The sequence below is a fragment of the Herpailurus yagouaroundi genome, unplaced genomic scaffold, assembly GCF_014898765.1.
Source record: "Herpailurus yagouaroundi ecotype Mexico unplaced genomic scaffold, PumYag 190, whole genome shotgun sequence".
Lineage (NCBI taxonomy): Eukaryota > Metazoa > Chordata > Mammalia > Carnivora > Felidae > Herpailurus > Herpailurus yagouaroundi.
Genome location: NW_024412421.1, coordinates 2,041,151 through 2,062,848, shown reverse-complemented (window position 1 = coordinate 2,062,848; position 21,698 = coordinate 2,041,151). Strand labels below are relative to the sequence as shown.

Sequence of the window (21,698 nt, the reverse complement as noted above, 5' to 3'; positions counted from 1 at the left end):
ACGGAATGGGAAATGATATTTGCAAATGACATATCAGACAAAGGGGTAGTATCCAAAATCTATAAAGAGCTCACCAAACTCCACACCCGAAAAACAAATAATCCAGTGAAGAAATGGGCAGAAGACATGAACAGACACTTCTCCAAAGAAGTGGCCAACAGGCACGTGAAAAGACGCTCAACGTCGTTCCTCATCAGGGAAATACAAATCAAAATCACACTCAGATACCACCTCACACCAGTCAGAGTGGCTAAAATGAACAAATCAGGAGACTATAGGTGCTGGCGAGGATGTGGAGAAACGGGAACCCTCTTGCACTGTTGGTGGGAATGCAAACTGGTGCAGCCACTCTGGAAAACAGTGTGGAGGTTCCTCAAAACATTAAAACTAGATCTACCCTATGACCCAGCAATAGCACTGCTAGGAATTTACCCAAGGGATGCAGGAGTGCTGATGCATAGGGGCACTTGTACCCCAGTGTTTATAGCAGCATTTTCAACAATTGCCAAATTCTGGAAAGAGCCTAAATGTCCATCAACTGATGAATGGATAAAGAAATTGTGGTTTATATACACAATGGAATACTATGTGGCAATGAGAAAGAATGAAATCTGGCCTTTTGTAGCAACGTGGATGGAACTGGAGAGTGTTATGCTAAGTGAAATAAGTCATACAGAGAAACACAGATACCATATGTTTTCACTCTTATGTGGATCCTGAGAAACTTAACAGAAGACTATGGGGAGGGAAAGGAAAAAGAAAAAGTTGAGAGAGGGAGGGAGCCAAAACATAAGAGACTTACAAACTGAGAACAAACTGAGGGTTGATGGGGGGTGGAAGGGAGGGGGGGATAGGTGATGCGTATTGAGGAGGGCACCTGTTGGGATGAGCACTGGGTGTTGTATGGAAACCAATTTGACAATAAATTTCATATTAAATAAAAAATAAATAAAAAATAAATACAATTGTTAAAAAAAATGAAACCAAAAAAAGGAGGTGTCCTCTTCTAAAATAAGTAACTTAATTTTTAAATGCTATCATTCTAAAGTCCTCCAAAACTTGAGTTATTAAAACTGAACATTACTTATCACATTTACCTTTTAAAATATTTAGTACCAGAAACAAAGATAGTTGGAGATATAAAAATTTCCCTCAGGCTTCTTCCTTCTGTTTACAAAATCTCAGCAGTTCTGTGAGCCAAATTATAGAAAACATTGCACTCAACACTCACCAAAGAAACAAAGTGACTGTCTTTCATTCATTCCAGCACAAATGAATATAATTTATCTGTCAGATTATTAAAATACATTTATTCATTCAAAAATATTGTCCAAACTAATCTTTTTAGCTTGGAATTATTCAAAGGACTAAAACATAGCAAAAGTCTTAGACATAAACTACTATACAGCAGTCAGAGACACAGAAAGTAAATTACCAAGTGAGTAACACAGTGCAAAAATTCAAAGACATTTAATCCATTTTTAGAACTACTAATACAAGCATCAATTCCTTTGCATGAGAATGTCTCACTTCTTACCCTCATTCCCACTAACAAAGTCATCAAATCTGATGTGACAATTCTAATGTAAAATCACTTAATGCAAGATGGGGAAAGCAAGCAAGCAAGCAAGCAAGCAAATGTGGAAGTTCAAAAAAATGAAGGTTGTCCTTGGACCACATCCTTATAAATTCAGTCTGTCTAAAGAACAAGGGACATGCTTTACTTGCCAATAAGCAAATGAGAAAGTGGCAGATACACACGACTGACCAGATCAACCTTCATATGTATCAAGGTTTGATTTGAGAATAATGAATTCTTCAGCGCTGCTGGAAAACTATGAAAAGGTGGAATAGTATTCCTATATAGTCCTAGGGATAACCTTATCCTTCTAAAAACTCTCTTGTTGTGAGGTTAGTAAGCATATTGTATATGTGTTTGTATTTTTCTTTCCAACATGCCCCAATCAAGGAGTGAAATATACAATGAAGTATATGGAAATCTGACATCATTGGTAAACCAGGACAGCTGACATTTTTTGAACACATGCCATAAAGAATATAACTAATTCATAGCCAGAAACAATTTTAAAAATAATCATTTTAAGCCTATTTGAAGATACTCAGTGTTTGCCAAGTTTGCTGTTAAACAAGTGAATGAATAACTCTCTGCAAGCATTTACTAAGCCATATAAGAGGAGATGGGAAAATTGCAGGAAGGGACTTTTCTGTTTGATTCATATTAATACAGAGAGAGTGATGATTTCATAAGGCAAACTGAGCTTCCTATAGAAGCTGGAGAACAATGACTCACTCACTCTACCCCTGAAATAATCAGAATAGAGGTAGGGGAGCTCCATCATCTCACTTCCTCACCTCATATCAAATGTCAAAAACAAAGACCACTGAATGAGTATCAAGCCATGCTAATGAACTCAGAGCTCTAATTACCTCCTCTTTCCTTTACTGCACAAGCAATGTTACAGTCTAGTACCTATGACATCAACGGCCTTCTCTAAGCACCACATGTATGATCTACAAACTCAGTTGTGGGCATCAGAAGACAAGACATGCCTAAATCATAATTACTTACAGAGGATGTCCTGGCAGTATGAAAAGCAGAGATGAAAAAGGCTTGATAACATATATCCTCAGGGGTTATCTCCCACTAAAGCCTGATTGACAGACCTAGAGCAGAAAGCAGTTGATTGGAGGTCTTTACAGTAATGGGCCTGTCAGGAACTTGATCTATTTCAACATGAAAGCTGGAGCACAAATCAATAATGAGACAGCAAATCAAATCATTATCAGACTAGAATACCGTTCCTGTGAGCAGGTTAATTTTGTTCACAGGAGTGCCTATCGCAGTAATGTTGAGAAATCGCACTGGCAGGATTAACCTTGGAAAAAAGAGAAAAGAAATACTGGTTTAAAGCAACTGAGGCAGTGGGTGATGTAAATAAATAAATTAAAAAAAAACCCAAAACCTCAGAGAGAAAGGTTAAAACAGAGAGATAAAAGTATACATAGGGCTGAGGAGTTCCAGGTATGTGTGCTGTGACTAAGACAAATGTCCTTATATCTTATGTCCATTCAGCCTAGTGAGTGTTGGCATCTTGGGAAGAATATGGTGTTAAAAGCTAACTGAACTATCAATCTCTTTATTCATAATCAATAAGAGAAACAATAGTAAAAATTTTTATGTGAATGAGTCTGAAACGCTTTAATTAACTAAGGAAGTAAAACAAAGAATGTTTTCTATAACACTACCCCCTTTTTTTTAAAATCATGCTGCAATCACGATAATACACAAACGGGTGACTTAGAGGAGCAACAAGTTCAACAGTTTATAAGAAACTTGACATTCAAGGACCCTAAAAATAAATAATTTGCTCATCATTAAGCAAACTAAAACCTTCCAGGAACTAATTCAAGGTAAATTCTTGTAAAGAAACATGTGTTTGCTGCTGGTAGTAAACTAACACGCAAGGAAGCCATTCACTTAAGGGAGCTGAGGTCTGAGTAAAACTGATTAGGATAAAATGCAATAAAAAGATATTAAAAAGATACAAAAAGATCTTTCAGAGGGACACTATGAAAAGCTCCACAGACAGGATAACTGTGCTGCTCTAATGTTGTCTACATCCCTAGAATACAAACAAGGTTCCAAGACCTTTCTGTCAATGTGGTAGAAGAGCACTATGGGCACAGGTGTTTGCCAAATATTTCATGAGGGAAGATCAAGTGATGGAGGGGTGAGACCATGTCAGATGGCAGCAGAGAATCCAAAAGGGATTTTGACTTAAGGTTGACTTAATGCTTGGGGATCATTTGCACTGGGTTCTCAAGGAGAAACAACCATGGCAGAAAGGGATACCTTGAGGGTGAATGTATCTTGTGGGATCAGAGGGTCTTTGCAAGCCTAGGACTGGAAGATATGAGAGAGAGAGAGAGAGAGAGAGAATATGAATGTGTGTTGGATGTGAGAGGTTCCTTCTTGGGATTTATGGCATGTATAAAGATATCCCTAGAGTCACCTGTTCTCCAAAAGCCACATGATAGAGGACCTCAAATTACTCAATGTCACAGAAATAATGTTGAAGCTTTGCAAAACATTTTCACATTGCTTACCCCAAATCCCCACAATCCACTGAGGAAGCCAAAGCAGGGATAGCTTCCTTATTTTATAGACAAGAAAGCTGGAATAGGGGATGGGGAAACATGAACACTGGAGACATTCACTCTAGGTTCAATTCCTGGTTCATGGTCTTGTAACCATGGGCAAGTTACTTTGCTAAATTTTCATTGCATCTTAATGCATTTCTTACAGTGTACAAAGGGCTAATTTAGAATCAATTCCAAATCATCCCCATTTGTTTGGTCTCATGATGAATAAAGGGGCAAAATCCCATTTCTCATATTAACTTCTAACTATTCAGGCTTTTTGGTGTGCCTCGCATTGTACAATGCTAAACTGTACTGATGCCAAATTAGAGGAGTGATAAACAAAAGACAAATACCATCCGGAGCCAAAGTACATCATAATTGCTACATGAATACTTGGACACAAAATGGGTCATAAGTGGAAATCATGTGGAAGACACCATAAAGGCCATAAGGTTTTAGAAAAACATCAACGCCTGTTTCCTGAGAAAACAGCAACAGTATACATAAGTGAAAGCACACACGAAGTACTTAAGATCAAAGAACAAGAACTTTGGTGTCAGGCAGATCTGGGTATAAATCTCACTTTGACATACTGGTTTGACTAAGACAGGTTATCTAAGCTCTGAATCCCGGTTTGTTGATTTTAAAATGGTACTAGTGCCTGCCTCAAACTTGTTGAATGGATTAATCAGATAATATATGTGAGTATTTTAGCATATTGTGTAGTATATAATAGGCATTCAATAAATAATTTCTGTGGTTATGTTGGAAGAAGAGGAGGAAATAGTTTATCACAGTGAACTTCTGAGTGCACTAACCACATGTTTGTTATTTATATGGGTGTCCCCTTAGATCCTTATTGGGAATGCTGTTTAGAGAGGTACCATTATAAGGCAACTCATACCATACTCTGATGTGATTAACTGTACCACTCAACTAATAAATGATGGTGAAAAGTGCTATATCCTACCTTCTACATGTATGACTGCATTTTCATTTAACAAAGCCCTATTTAACTTGGTAATATCCTGAAGGACACAAGTTGTACAAATCAAGGGTATTTATCAAAAGTAAAAGAGTCCTTTTTTCTTTATCTAATAAGCACAGAGATATGCTATCTTTTATTTTTCCTAAAATCCCCATCACTGTCTATCTGAATCTGTTATCTGAATCTGCTTATAACCTATATATTAAACAATGCTCAAATTTTATTGAGCTAGACCTCTGAGCTAGACCTGATACATACAGGAAGATAAGATGTGGTCCAAATCCTCAGCAGAAGTAAATTTCTCAAATAAATTATACGTTTTTGAAAAAACAGACTTCTCTCCAACTGAAAATGTACCAGTATTTAGGGCTGACCCTGTGAGTCCCACGTGAGAGGGAAATACACATTAATGAGTTAGGCAGGGACACTATTAATACTCAAAATGGAAATATAATGCCATAATTAATTCCAGGATGAGTTTCAGGACAATGAATAATTAAAGTTTCATGGCAAATCTTCATTAGGAGGTTTTCTGCTATCATTAAATACTAAGTCACATGCTGCTGTCCTGACATTTTTATTTTGGGTGACACAGTTTAAGGAAAAAAGAGTATGTTATTTCTCATGGAAGGCACTAAACATATAGAGTAGCAGATACCAAAAAAACCCAAAAACAAACAAAAACAAAAACAAAACCAGGAAGAAGACTATTTTTAGAATAAATTAAACATATTTCATTTCCATGAAGAGAAAGAAGCTTCAGGTCAGATTTGAATTCAAGAAAGGAAATTCCAATGGGTTTTTGGAAGAAAATAAATTAGCCTAAAATGCTGAATAAGCAGTAAAGGAAAAGCACTAAAGGCTGAAAAACACAGCACTGGAAGTAAAACCTTGGGAAACCGTTAACTTTTACTCCAAGGCTTTGTTTAGACCTCTGCCAGGATGACTATCACTTAAAGAGGCTTTCCTGAATAGAACATTTATTACAAAGAATGTGCTTTGGAAGAGTTATAACCTTTGCTTCTCAGCTTCAGAGCAATGCCTGAGTCTGGGACAATAGAGTACTTTTAATACCTTGTATGGATACAGAGAATCACATTTCCTTTCATTTACCGACAACACACAGACAACATACATGAAAGACTCATTTCTGTATCCTTATATGTAGTCAAGAGGTTGGAGTTAAAAATACTAGAGCAAACACACCGAACAAATCAGGGTATGACTCAAAGTCTTTATAATTTATTTGTAATACCTCTAAATCTTTGAAAAGAACAATTTTAAGAGATAAAAATTAAGGTCAAGTTCTATGCTGAGTAAACTCACTTCTTGATATCAAAAGAAAGGGGACCAAAGATTGGGAAATTCACCTGAAATATGTTATAACTGAAATCAGGCAAAAAGTTTAAAAATAATAATCTCAAATAAAAAACTTCAAATAAAACTGAAAAATATAACTTAAAAGTAGAAATCTAGAGAATATAACAGACACTAATTTTATTTCCATTTTTCAGATATTTCCCCATATATACATATATGTGCAGTATTATTATTTCTCTTTTATTAAAAAATGGAACAATACATTTGCAACTTACTGTTTCACTTAATTTATCTTGGACATTTATAAATGTCAGAATAGGCTTTCTCTTGTTACTTGTAATGGCTGCACGGCATTTTATTACATGGCTATCACAATTTATTTAAACAATTTGCTAGTGATGGATATGCAGCTTGTTCCCAATGTTTCACTCTTTCAAACACTGTTGGAATGAAGAGTCCTGTAAAACAGGTCTAAATTCCTAGAATGAGAATTGTTGAAACAAGAGGTAGGCAGATCCTGCCAAATAAGCAACTAGTTTTTTTATATGTAATTTTTTGAAGGAAAAACTAGGTAATCATTTCTCATAAAGTGCTTCATACTCATGTGCAAAACTAAAACCTTAGTTGTAATGGTAAACAGAAAAAAAAATAGTAGGAATGAGTAAGTCAAAATAGAGAAGAAATGGCACAAATGAAATGAAATGAAAGGCACAAATGAAAAGATAATCTAAGATTGAATTAGAAATAAATACAGCATAAATCCTGAATATAAAAGATATATCTATACTAAATGAAAAAAGAACATTAAAGGTAAAAAGACAGAAGACAGTATACTAAGCTAATAATGACAGAAAAAGAAAGCAGGTATGGCAGTAATATCAGTCAAAAAATAATTTGTTATGCACACTCAAGTATTTACAGATTGAATGGTATGATGGATTTGTTTTAACCTAGAGGGGGTGTTGGTAGGGTGGGTCATAGGTAGGGCATAGGATGATATTGTTGAAACTGAGTAAAAGTATGGGCACATAAGATTTTATTACTAGTCTCTATACTTTTGTAGATGTTTGAAATTAAAATATTTTTAAAAGAATTCAAGTAGAAAATAAATGGCACAAGGGAAGATATATTTTTAAAATTATAAAATCCCACAAACAAACAAAAAAAAACCCTTTAAAACATACAAAACAAAACTAATAAAAATGCAAGGAGAAGATAAATCCATAACTAAAATGAGAAATTAATATGTTTCACCAAAAATCAAGTAGGATAGAAATAGTAAAGATACTAACGATACATTTATATAATTAGGAAGTGATACACTTATTCATACTCACACACACTCACATATATTTGTGTCTGACAGACTATATATTCTTTTTAAACACTTAAAGAACATCCCTCAATTGGCCATATATTAGATTACTCTATATGTGCAGTATTGTTTGATTCTTACAATTACAATATATTCATGTATGTTACAATAAAAATATGTTAAATAAAAGCATTTATACTTTATTTGGTTGTGGTAGTGTTTTAAAACATATTCTCTCATTTCATCTCACATAAAACAATGAGCCTGGTATGAAAGTGAGGCTAGAGAGGCTCAGCATCATTTATCTCAGGTCACTAAAGTGGTAAGTGGTGGCCAGGACCCACACTCAATTCTGAATGCTGAAGCCTCGTCAACTGGCCCTACCGCACTGCCTCATAAAATTCTTGATTAAGAGGATTCAAGGTTGTCAGATCCTTACTTTTAATTTCTCCTCCAAACAGAACATTTATGATTTTAATAATTAAAAATTAGATTCTGGTAGAAAATGGATGCAGCAGAATATTGTCAAAAGAACAAAAATTTTACCTGAGTGTATATCTTCCTCACACCCAATTTTACTGAAAATCATTCTTCTCTTAAGCCTTATCCATTTTATTTATAGAAAGTTTTACAAGTATTATGCTTATGTTTTGTTGTTGTTTTCTTTTTAAAACATGATGTAGCTGTTTAAATCCCTGGAGCTTGATTTTCCAGAGAACAGTTACGTCATTATGTCTAACATGGGAGTTAAAAAAACAGGAAGATTCTTTCAGTTCCTATGTATTTATTTCTTCAAACCACCAGATGTTGCCTCTATTACTTCAGAGAAAGATGTGCTTTCCTAGATACGCATCAGGCCTGGGGTAGGCCAAGTCTGTTGGAGGACACCTTGAACAATTCTGTTTACGCAAACACAAAGCACTTTACTCACCCAATTCGTATTTTCAGCATGCCACTGAATAACTCAGGGTTATTGGAGATGATCCAGCCAATATGGATGACCAGTTCTTGCTGAATGACCGCCTCCCTCTCATCATGGGTATTACACTTGTAATAGATGATGTTCTTAATCACTCTTGGAGACAAAGGATTAGAGATAACCTCTTCTTCATGCCCAAAGGCACCCAGAGTTACCTATAAGTGGCAGAATTTTATTGCAAAAACTTCCTAGCTACTAAAAGATAAAAGAAAAAAAATCAAGGCTCAGGATGACTGGCAGGGTGAAATTACTCTATGCGAGCTAGGGAATTAGGTAGAATAACTGTTCCTGCTATTTATTAAAATGGCTTTCAAAGCGTGACTCCCACTGGAGTTCATGATGGTTCACAGTCTGTTCTAAAATATGAGGGCAGGTAAGGGTCCCAGTTAGGGGAGTGAAGGTGAGTGGATAAAAGCAGGGAAGGAATATAAATAACTATTAAGAGAAAATTATTCTGAATGACTTTAGTACTAGAAACTCCCCAGAGAAACCAAAATACATTGGATAGTTTTACTTTACTGCACAGTCTATACAATTTAGTATTTGAGAGTATATTTTTCACTTCTTTTATAGCTTCTCATGTGGAACTTTTGCTCTTTAACGCCACTATAACCTTTTCAAAGGCAGATGCAATGTCATATGGTTCTAGTGTAGCCCCCACTTTTCTTGGCATAGTGTTAGGCACCTAGTGAGTATTAAAATACTTGTTGATGTATCTCTCACCTGTGGAGAGGGATAAATGAGGCTGCCCACAGGCCTAGGAAATGAGAAAGCACAGAGGGAAATGACAACAAATACTCAAAGCAGAGAGTGCTGCTGAAGCTGGCAAGAGGAATACTGGGTTTCTCTCTCTCCTCTCTCCTTGGCATATTGTCTCCCAGAAGAGTCTGCCTTCCCCCTCATTACCCTTCTCCTTCTCTCTTCCATGGACAGTGCACGATTATAAGAGGCAGGAAAATGAAGAGCTTATCAAAGGGCCCTTGTGTTTTCAGAGATGAGGGGAGAGAGCAGAACATGGGGTCTTTTGCCTCAACTCTGTGATGGAGTGAAAACTGAGAACTGCTGGTTTATTATATCACAAGTGGTACCAACCAGTTAGTCCAAGTGCGATTACTTTTATTAAAATGTCAGTGTGTAAAGAAGAAAACAAATAGAAGGCACATTACTGCCTCTGGAAGCATTGATGACTAAACCACTATTTCATTCCGGAGAGCTTGAGGTGATCTGAAAGTGCTTTGTTTAAACAGTATTAACTTTCAGCATTTCATGAATCAGCGAATGCAAACTTTGAACGCTCCATTCTCATTTCTTTTTTGTAAAGGGGTAAGATGCAGTCAGTGAATGGACTTCATGCACCTGAACTATCAGCCTCCCAGGCTTACTCAGCTCTTAAGTGACTATTTCCCTGGGACATGTGATGGTCTGATGGGCAATGGTCCAGCCACAGCCTCAGGACAGGTTCCAAGGCTTCTGGGATATGGGGAGCAGAGTCTCAGGATCACAAGCTGCAAGCCCCTCTATATAATGCAAAGAATGGACATGACTAACCTACCCTTCTCCAAGTGTCAGGTGCCATTTGCAGACGACAAAGACCTCCAAAACCCTCTCATCTATTCATAGACAGTAGAATTAACTGTATTTTCAAATATACTACAGGGACCTAAAATCCAAGGAAAAGTAGCTTCCCAAAGCCCATTTACTTTCTTTCAGAGGTGGTTCAGTCCAGGGCAACAGTATGACACTATGGCTGGAGGTGAGGACCGTGGTGAGGAAGGGCACTGGATAACGTACTTCCTATACCTTGGTCTATGTAGCTGACAAATGAGGATGAAAATTCTACCTCTTAATAATTTGGAGAAAATAGAGATAATAATATACATGAAAGTGATTTAACTTTTTCTTAAGGGTTTTAATTAGCATTATTGCTTTGTCATTGTTATTAAATGCTACAGGATAAAATAACTTACTATTCTAACATTTCAAGCTGGATGTCAAGATGATATAATTTCAATGAATTAAGAGCCCTGAAATGTAAGCAATGGGCTGATTCTATTAAAGAAGGTTACAAGTATTTCATATTATTAAAGCTTATTATACCCCTAGGTTAACTGTCGGGAAAACACAATAAAGCACACACATTCCCAAAGAAGAGAAAAAAAGCAAACAGGTTTTCATTCCAACCAAATGGTGGTTCAGCCAGGTAATTAGAGCTTATAGAAAACAAAACAAGAAATGAGCAGCCACATTCCACACTGCATACCCACGTGCACAGGCTCAATTCAAGCCACATGCATCAAGTGCCTACTCCAAGCCAGACCCCATGCTGGGACAGGACCAGACCTGGGCCCTGACTTCCAGGGGTTCACAGCCTACCCTGGGGTAGAGAGACACACATTGAAATGAACTGGAATCCAGGGCAGATTGTGAGAAGTGTCATAGGCCTGTTTTGAGAACCCAGTGGAGAGAAGGGCTGCTGGTTCTGCGAAGGTTCTGTGAGAAGGAGCTGCTGAGAGCTGTCCCTTGTGGGAGTGGAGGAGCTACAGGGAGACGTGGCTCAAAAGGTTAAGGATCTGGGGAGTCAGTGCATTTCTAAGGGTGAGAAGACTCTCATGTGGAGTAGAAAGAAAAATGTGCCCTTCACTATTCACCTGTCTTTGCCCTGCCTATCCTAAACCTGTCTGGAGTACCTCAGTAGGGATTAATCCATTTTCTGGGTCAGCATCTTCACTGATCTAAACACAGGAACTGAAAATCACAGCTCTAAGGTACAGCAGGAAAAAGGAGTGGTCTACTTAGTAACTGTGCATTTTTAAGACCAGGTTTTGCTTGGGGAAGGAGCCTTCTGTAGAAATGCCTGAGCCATTGTTAATATGGTTGAGAGGCCTAGGACACTGAGGCTTGCTAGATTTAAAAGCAAGAGTCCTATCCAGAAACTTGTGATTGTGACCAAGTGACAGTCTGAAAATCAGATACTTACCTGTTTTCCCTGCACTAAAACATTAGTAATGGATGGGGCCAGGCTGTCCACTACTTTACTTAAAAGACTTGCTGCACAGCGCACAACCGACCTGGGGGCAAAGAAGAGAGCACGCCAGAGGTTGACAAATCTAAAAGATGATGAATGGATGGGGTCCCTGATGGAAGAGACTGAAAAATGTGCAGTTAGGTCCTCACATAATATTTGGAGGAAATACTTAGCCGACCCTGGACCTAACAGCTGAAGTCTCCCAGACTGCAGACCATCCAGAATTAGGGAGGGATTCCTCATCCTCACCTCTGTTACCAGCACTGTTCATGCCATTATCAATTTAAAAAAAAAGAAAAAGGGGGCCTAACCATGCCTTTGATGAGGAGTAGGAGGAGGAATTAAGTGAGTATTCTGACTTTGCATTAAAAAATTCATTATTAAGTATGTCACTGGTAAATGTCATCTATTCCTATAACCACTTTAAATCATGTTTCTTTTGGTGCCTAGATAACCAAATCCCTGGATTGGGGACTCTCTTAGTACTCAATTTTAGGAAGTGACACAATGAAATACCAGCATTTTTTTCCTGATAAAGCCAGAATGTTGGAGGACGGAATTCACACTGCTATTTTTACATTTCTGGAAAAGTCTCAGACTGTAGAGAGAACAGATTTTTTTAATGCATGGCACATGCAATATATAAGACATTTTTTCCCTCAAAAGTAAAATTCATGGGGCGCCTGGGTGGCGCAGTCGGTTAAGCGTCCGGCTTCAGCCAGGTCACGATCTCGCGGTCCGTGAGTTTGAGCCCCGCGTCAGGCTCTGGGCTGATGGCTCGAGCCTGGAGCCTGCTTCCGATTCTGTGTCTCCCTCTCTCTCTGCCCCTCCCCCGTTCATGCTCTGTCTCTCTCTGTCCCAAAAATAAATAAAAACGTTGAAAAAAAATTAAAAAAAAAAAAGTAAAATTCATGTGGAACTTCTAGATGAAAAAAATAAAATGAAAATACAGGTTTAAAACTGTTTTCCTGTATTTCAGGATATCCATGGATGCTGTCCTATAAAAAGCATTTATATTCTTTAATCTCAACATAGATGGATGAGTAGAAAATTAAGTCAATAACTGATAAAGTTAGTGAAACAAACACTTCCTACTTTTAGAGAAGCTTTCGCCCACACACTTGAAGACCAAAAGACATACTTAACCCTCAGAATGCAAATAAGCCCACACGTTTCAAGCAGCTTGAGTTTTTCCACATTCTGTGTGTGTTACCTGTTTCCCATGTACCAGAAAAGTAGTAATGTGTGGGGCTATAGAGGAAGAAAATTTCTGGGTAAAGGCAGCCCCATAGCGTACCGCCAACCTGGATGTGTCAGTGGAAAGCCATAAAAGGGAAAATACAGTAAATAAACTTACAGGCATTTGTTCTTTTAAACATAACAGCACTCTAAATATGTGCTAGTTAATGCTTTATCTACAATCCAAGTATAATAACATAAAGCAAAAACAAGTCTGCTTAGCAAAAAATAAGACTATAGACCACATTTGAAACTTACTGGCTTAAAGAAACATCTATTGGCTTATATGCCTTACTGTGCTGAGAATTTACAGTGAAAATTTGAGATTTAGTGAGAGGATTATTATCTTATTTCTTCTGGGTTGGAATAATATATTTGCTATAAATCATAGAGTTGAAATACTGCTAAGAAATTGTTTCGTCAAATCCCCTTAGCGATTAGAAATTTGAGGCTTATTGAGGTTATGAGAGTTTCTTATCACATTGCTTGAGATCTTTTTTTTTTTTTCAAAATGAGATAATAATGGGTTCTTTAAAAAATACATGTACTCTTACTTTCAAAATGTTAGATTCTTCTAGTAAAATGGCTACAATTGCTTCCAAATACAGAGGGCTATGCATTTAGGCATACCTACCCCCACTGTGAATTGAAACAATTTTATCTCAACTTACCTAATTTTTTTTTCAGTCCCTGGGAGACTACTTTTGCAGAACATATTAGTTATTTTACATGAAGCAACTGTAATCACTGGGATTCATTCTAACTTAAGTGGTAAGAGAACAGCCTTCTATTATTTTTGCTTATGATTAAATGAACCATTGGTCTCTTTTCATGGCCTTCCTTCTATGATCACAGAATAGATTTCCTGAATACAAAGTAGAACCTAAAGCACATTGCTGGGACAGAGCAGGTGTGGTGTAGGAAAGACTCATTGGCATATCACTCCAGTGAATATGCTCTCTAGTTTCTATTCCTATGGAGGTCTTTATTCCCAGACATTATTTTTAATATCTTGGGAGAGCCATGATACAATGGAATGTAGGCAGGTCCTTAGAAAGTAGACAGAATCATGGCCATAACCTTGGAGTTTAAAAGTAAAAATTTGGGGCGCCTGGGTGGCTCAGTCAATTGAATGTCTGACTCTTGATTTCGGCTCAGGTGATGATCTCAGGGTCGTGGGATCAAGCCCCACGTTGGGCTCTGCACTCAGCGTGGAGCCTGCTTAGGTTTCTCTCTCTCCCTGTGCCCCTCTCCCTCGCTCACACTCTTTTTCTCTCTAAAATTAACAAAGGTAAAAATTTGGATAAATAACCATCTTTAGGATTGGTCTATTACCTTTATGCCTTTAAACATGACAACACCAAAAATAAAATATAATGACAAGGACACTAATACGAACCAAAGCTTTTTGCTGCCAGCTCTTCTATAGACTCTCTCAATGTGATCAGAAACGGTTCCTAGACATTAGATAATAAAGTCTTTGTTGAAAAAAAAAACCTTTTAATTAAATGCATAACATTTATTCTCCTTAAAAATATTACTCTTGAATTTCATTTTTATTCCACTAGAGTTAATACATGCACATCCATTAGTATTCTGAACTACTTGACATATTTAAATATGTAACCCAAATATATAGTGTGAATGTCCCAGCACTTGTTAGTATTTACTTTGAGTATATGATTTTGGTGAGTACTTTATTTCTTGAAATTTATTGTCTTCTTAATTAATATGCAATCTAAATTTTTAACAATTAAAAATAAGTTATTTTAATTTACTAAAGAAAATAAACAGAATGCAGAAAATTGCACAAATACTATAGACTCTGAATATATATGATTCTTCATTTATGTGTTTCAGAAAACTTTTATAGAGACTCTGTTATGTGTATGATCCTTCCAATATATACTAGTCCAAAAGACACCACTGGACTTCATTCTTTGGCAATTTACATGTGGTCTGGCCTCATGACTGGCTTGTCAACAATAAATTAATCATGGTGACAGGAGAGAGTAGCAAAAAGAAAACAAGGATAGAGAACAAGATCTTTATCATTTTACCATGAATATATTTTTTATAGCTTTATAACAAATTGGATAAAATTATATTCAGATTCTGTAGATGCTTATGATTTTCAGTGTAAAAGATTTTATAGATTTAAAACTCAATCTTTCAAATATCTAAGCAAAATATGAGTATTATTCCTGCTTATAAAAATAGTTTAAAAAATAATTCTCTCAGCATTTTCATTATAAACAATTTTATATAAACTTTGTTTTATTTTAAAGCACTACTAAAATAGCCATTCTGAATTCTAGTTTCCTAATAAAATGTTTGCCTTTTAAAAATCCTATTGTTTTAGTTAAAGTATGAATTTCAATCAATGTCCTCAATATAACTGGGATTCTGCTTATAGTTTCAAGACTAATTAAAAACATGAAGTCTTCTGTCTGAAATTTGTTGAAAGTTTTTCTGCCTTTACTCAGTTAAGAAAATTAGGACTATTCAGTTGACATATATACTATTTAAGAAGTTTATCTCTTAGCTACAATAATGTAAAAACTAAGTAGACCTTATCTGAATACACAATTATGTTTGTTTACTACCAAAACTATAAGTCTTATTAATTACATTGTTGTTCAGAACACTGACTCAGTTTCTAATCCTAACCAAATCAACATGCCCCTTTAACAGAGGATTTTCAGATGAGCCAAAAACTTTGAGTATCTTGGAATGTATTCTATATTATTCTATATAATAAAATGACAGAAGCAGATCATGATATAGAATTCAAGACTCCCTTAGAGTGACTCAACATACAAGTGTGGGTTTCAGGGATAATTGGGTTACATCCTTAATGCAGAATGGACATGATTAGAAATGATTTATTTTTGTTAACAATGTTTAGAGCACAGTTCTATTAAATATCATGTTCCATTTCAAATGGCTGCTGCAGACCATGAAGGAGCTAATTTTTATAGCTTTAATGATTCAATATTATTCTTAAAAACAAACAGAAACTAAAACTGGAAACAGAAACTGTCAATAAACAACTATGAAAGAAGTCATCAAAGGTTAACAGTCACAGGCAGAATGAGGCCCTAACACCATTTAGACAATCAGAGAAACAATCAAGCATCACTGCATGAAAGCAATTTAGGAGTTCATACATCAGTCTATTCTACTCTAGGGGGTATGAATAAACATTTTCCATTTAAAGGTTAAAAAAAAGCATTTAATGGAGGATAAAATAACATAACATTTTAGTATCTATTCAAAAGGTATATTTGATACATACCCAAGAATAGAGAGATCTCATTATTTAAAAATTTTCTGTTAGGCATGTATATTTACCTTCCTTGGTGATGAAGTTGGGGCCTTCTCTTTTGAGCAGTATACCCAGCAGGATGACTTGGCTAGCCAGACAACTGCAGTCCTAAAAATACAAATCACTGTGAGTAACTGGAATAAAATGGGTACAAAATTTACCACAGAAATGTAACCACATGATGCAGAGAGGAAATCTGCCATGGAATTGTTACTGATCTGCCAGATCTGCCAGATCAATTGTTACTGATATATTACCAAGCATCAGATGACATTACACAACTATTTATCTAAGGTGTCTTGGAGACAGAGAGTAGACAAGTTGGCTTCCTCATGTGGTAGTATTTAATAATCAAATTTTCCAGTAAATAAGATAAGCAAGGGATAGAAAATGTCTACAAGCACTAATACTTGATTAATACTTGATTCTGTCACTCTCTGAGAAATTTGGCCATGCCATTCAACCATTCCGTTTTGTACATTGCTTATTCATAAGTGAGAGACCATGTTGCTATCAACCTATTATGAGGAGATGGATAAAAGAAGACGACATATATAGAGTGCTTTATATGTATTATGACACCATGCTATGTGTTTTATGCCTACCATATCATACTCATGGTAATGGAGATCTATAGATAATGTCAATCAATAACAAGGACTAATAATGTCTGGAAAGATATATATTTAACCTACATGCTCAAATTTGTGGTATAGCCCAACAAGATGTCATAGTATTTTAGTTCTATCATTAGAATTTCATTTCCTCGAATAACTACTGTACTCCACTCTCGCACTACCTCTTTTAAAATGCAAATAATCGGGGGCGCCTGGGTGGTGCAGTCGGTTAAGCGTCCGACTTCAGCCAGGTCACGATCTCGCGGTCCGTGAGTTCGAGCCCCGTGTCAGGCTCTGGGCTGATGGCTCAGAGCCTGGAGCCTGTTTCCGATTCTGTGTCTCCCTCTCTCTCTGCCCCTCCCCCGTTCATGCTCTGTCTCTCTCTGTCCCAAAAATAAATAAACGTTGAAAAAAAAAATTAAAAAAATAAATAAATAAAATAAAATGCAAATAATCTTAGGGAAGGTAAAAATTAAGTTGGTAACATAATATTCACATGGATGTGGTCATAGGATTGCTTTCCACAGTGACTGGAGAGACTTACAGCAAACATTAAGACCTAAACACTAGGGCAGGAGAGGAGATCTAAGTTGGGAAAAAGAAGGGAAGTGTACTAAAAGAGAAGTCTGGAGATCCCAAAGGGAATTATTCCTGACATAACTTCTTTAATGGCTCATACAATACCTTCATACCCAAGGCAACCCAATTTATCCCTACTCCTTAAGCATGTTTAAGACATCCATGCTAATGTCTTAACAATGAGAACAATCTCTCTCATTACTACCCCTAATATAGAGAGGCCATCTACCCAGGCACATTTATCTACCTTCTCTGAGAGGACAAAAGAAAGATGGCTTGCCCCTGAGAATTCCTGCCTGCCAACCTCACTCAGAGCCATGTGGGAAATACATCTTCCTCACATTCAGTTTTTGAAGAATTTCATGGGTGGGCTTGTTCTTCCATTCGGTAATGGCGACATCTGGTTGCTGTTCTAGTTCAGGAGTACTGGGGGTACTGCTTTGTCGTTTGACTTTTGAATGTTTGGGAAGTTCTAGTTCCTCAAAACTCTTAAATTCTGGAAGCCTAGAAATTAAAAGAAAAAGTTTCAGGTTTCCTGTATTTCTAATTCTAATTTCCCGCTTTTCTAATAAAAACCCAAAAGGACTTACTCTTCTGTGTCACTGATTCGTAGGAAGTCAAGTTGTTCTACTACAGCTCCAGATATTAGTGTCTGAAATGTAGTTGAGAAAAATCACAACTCTTAAATTCATGAAGCCATACACTTATGATCTGTAGTATGTAATACTTCAAAAAAGTTTACTTAAAAAACTACACACAACTCTTTTAAGTAATTTCTTAAATGAGCACTCTAATCAGATAAGTTTTCATATACAACAAAACCCTCTTAAAAAGAGATCACATAGGGGCACCTGGGTGGCTCAGTCAGTTAAGTGTCCAATTTTGGCTTAGGTCATGATCTCATGGTTTGTGAGTTTGAGCCCTGCATCAGGCTATGCACTGGTAGTGCGGAGCCTGCTTGGGATTCTCTCTCTCTGCCCTCCCCACCCCCTCAAAATAAATAAATAAACTTAAAAAAGAAAAGAACAGGGGCGCCTGGGTGGCGCAGTCGGTTAAGCGTCCGGCTTCAAGCCAGGTCACGATCTCGCGGTCCGTGAGTTCGAGCCCCGCGTCGGGCTCTGGGCTGATGGCTCGGAGCCTGGAGCCTGTTTCCGATTCTGTGTCTCCCTCTCTCTCTGCCCCTCGCCCGTTCATGCTCTGTCTCTCTCTGTCCCAAAAATAAATAAAAAAAAAGTTGAAAAAAAATTTTTTTAAAAAAAGAAAAGAACATACAAATCAAGCTACAAGTTCATGGGTCATAATAAATAGGAAAGTCAACATGAAAGGAACTGTATTTTTTCTCTATTCTTAGAAGTGTGGGCATTTACTTTTAAGCTAGAATTAAAATTCAGTACCTATTAAAGTGTTTAAAAATAGTGTGAAATAAAAAAAAACAACTAGAAATGCTATAATTGTTTTGGGAAAAATGATGTGAAATTGCACTATGAATTCTGTTACCATAATATTTCAGGGACATCCAATGATGGGATACTGCCAATCTCCATTTTCAGGAACATGAAGGTGTTGATTATAGAAGCCAGTGCTTCTCTACATTCTGGCAACCCATATTCAGATTTTATTTTTCATTAGTTCCTGATTATAGGTTAGCAGACTAAATAAGGCCAAACTCAAACACAGTTTTTGTTGGTCCATGGTTCATGGGTAAAGAACATAAATGAATGATAACCCACAGTGGTGTTTTTAGCAATATGTGTCGTTTTTAATTATCTGATGAACTGTCAGATAAAATTGAGAAATGTACTGCATTAAAAAAGCCATAAGATTATTATTTTAAAAATAAGGTTATTCTTTAATCAAAACCGTCTTATATATAACACTTTTTTTGTTTTCACACTGTTCTTTTCAAATATGAAGCAACATGACACAGGAAATGTTTCACTTGTTGGCTAACCACCCAGAGTTGTGCTGCCTTCTCCTCTACTGGAAACTCATAAACAAAAGTAGATCATCAATCAACAAATACCCACTACAAATGTCAGGATGGACATATTACCAGCAATCATACTAAAGTCTCCTTGCAGAGTTTGAGTGAAGAAGGCCAAACATGCAACCGATCTGCACATTTTCATGTGGCCCAGCAATACTCAGGGTCTGAGAACAGTCTGTACCTGGGCAGATAGCAATGTTGAGCATAACAGAAGTCTGTTGAGTGATTATTTCCTAATATTCAGGCTTACATCTCCACATCTTACTCTCTGGTTGGTTAGACAAATATTTATTGAACACCTACCATGTTCTAGGCACTCAACTAAGTATTAAGAATATAGCAAGAATAAAATACACAAAATCCTTGCTTTCTTCAAATTGACCTTAGGTATGTGTAGGAAGTAGACAATATAAACAAAAAACTAAATATGTTCTATCTGATGATGTTAAGGGCAAAGTAGAAATAAGAAAAGTAGAGGACGGGAAGTGGGGTGGGGGAGTAGGAGGAGGAAGGTTTGTCATTTTATACAGGTGATCAGAAAAGGCTTCTCTAGTAGGGTGACATGTAAACAGAGACTGAAGGAAAGATGGTAGTCAACAATATCGATCTTAAGGAAGGATGTGTTGGGCTGAGGGAATAGCAAGTGCAAAGGTCCTGAGGTAGAAGCATGCTTGATGTACTTTAGGAGCAGTAAAGAGGAGAGTGTGGATAAAGTACAGTAGACAGGGAAGATCATTAGGAGATGAGGTCAGAAAAAAAGGTCCAGATCATGGACAGCACAAAGACCACTGGAAGGACTTTGGTTTTCATTTTAAGTGAGAGAAAGTCATTGGAGGCTTAGGATATGTGACATAATCTAACTGTCTTATGACCAGGCAGAGTATGAAGATGCTAACTGTCTTATGGCCAGTAGGAATTTAGGAAACTGCTGTAAAAATATAGGTGAGGTATGATGGTAACTTGGGCCATGATGTTAGTGTTAGAGGTGATGGGAAGTGGTTAGATTCTGGATATAATCTGAGGGTAGAGAAAACCAGATTTGATAATGGATTCTAAAAGTGTAAAGTATGAAAAAAAGAGAAGAATCAAGAATTATTTGATGCTCAAAGCTAATAGTTAATTCTGAAAACATAAGAAAAATCATTTTAATATTTTCTATTTTTAGTCTATCCACCCTATGTACTGATTAAGCCCATAAGGTAAATGTTAATAGGCAAATGTTAAATTCCATTAATAGTCTCTAGAGCTTTACATATTTTTTAACATTTATTTATTATTGAGGGATGGAGAGACACAGAGTGTGAGCAGGAGAGGGGTAGAGAGAGGGGGAGACACAGAATCTGAAGTAGGCTCCAGGCTCTGAGCTGTCAGCACAGAGCCCGAAGTGGGGCTCGAACTCATGATCCGTGAGATCATGACCTGAGCCGAAGTCAGTTGCCTAACCAACTGAGCCACCCAGGCACCCCTCTAGAGCTTTAGATAAAAAAAAAAAAAAATCAGTTTGTTAACAGAGGCTCCTAAATTAGTTTTATAAAAAAGCTTTACTAGGCACTAATACTTTAGTTCTGATGGTAATTAAATAACCTAATATTATTATATATATGTCAAATGAAATATAATATTCAAAAAGGTATCCTGCTCTGCAATACCTAATTCTATCCTATGAAGATCCTTTCTAGCTGAACATTCTACCGAAGACTGTACTCCATCCTGTCATCCTGCATCCCTACCTGGCTTTTTTCTTTTTCTTTTTTTTTTTTTTCCACTATTTTATCCCCAGTGCCTAGAGAGGGAGCTCAATCAATATCTGTTGAATCAGTGAACCAATATTTACACATTTCCTACAGAGAGAACAGTAGTGAGCAGATCACTCTGGGAATTCAGAGATGAATCAAACTTGGCCTGAAAGAGTTTTCAATCCACAGAGAGAAGCAGACACAGGAAACTAGCTACACCTAAATTAAGAGCTATAGCAAAGGTTCAAGCAAAATGCCACAGGAACACACTGGAATGAGAAATTAATTCAACCTTGGAGACTTCACTAAAGAGGTGACATTGACCTAAATTATAAAATTAAAGTATTTAGAAGGAAAAGAAAAAAGAAAAAAAAAAACAACTCTAGAATAGAATAACAGCATGAGCAGGAAAAAATTCCAA

General features: G+C 36.7%; 1 protein-coding gene across 6 annotated transcripts in view; it reads right to left on the bottom strand.

The window, feature by feature from the left end:
- Positions 1–21,698, bottom strand: part of PHKB (phosphorylase kinase regulatory subunit beta) — a 267,004-nt gene that overhangs the window by 16,610 nt on the left and 228,696 nt on the right. For 5 of the 6 annotated variants that reach the window (XM_040497929.1, XM_040497930.1, XM_040497932.1 and 2 more), the window contains 6 exons: positions 18,145–18,206; positions 17,896–18,058; positions 16,385–16,466; positions 14,430–14,487; positions 11,744–11,834; positions 8,719–8,921 (listed from right to left, as the gene is read on the bottom strand). In XM_040497929.1, the coding sequence (XP_040353863.1) occupies positions 8,719–8,921; positions 11,744–11,834; positions 14,430–14,487; positions 16,385–16,466; positions 17,896–18,058; positions 18,145–18,206 (659 nt within the window). Of the gene's footprint in view, positions 1–8,718; positions 8,922–11,743; positions 11,835–13,004; positions 13,096–14,429; positions 14,488–16,384; positions 16,467–17,895; positions 18,059–18,144; positions 18,207–21,698 lie in introns of all 6 variants that reach the window. The other variant, XM_040497928.1, reaches the window with a different exon arrangement.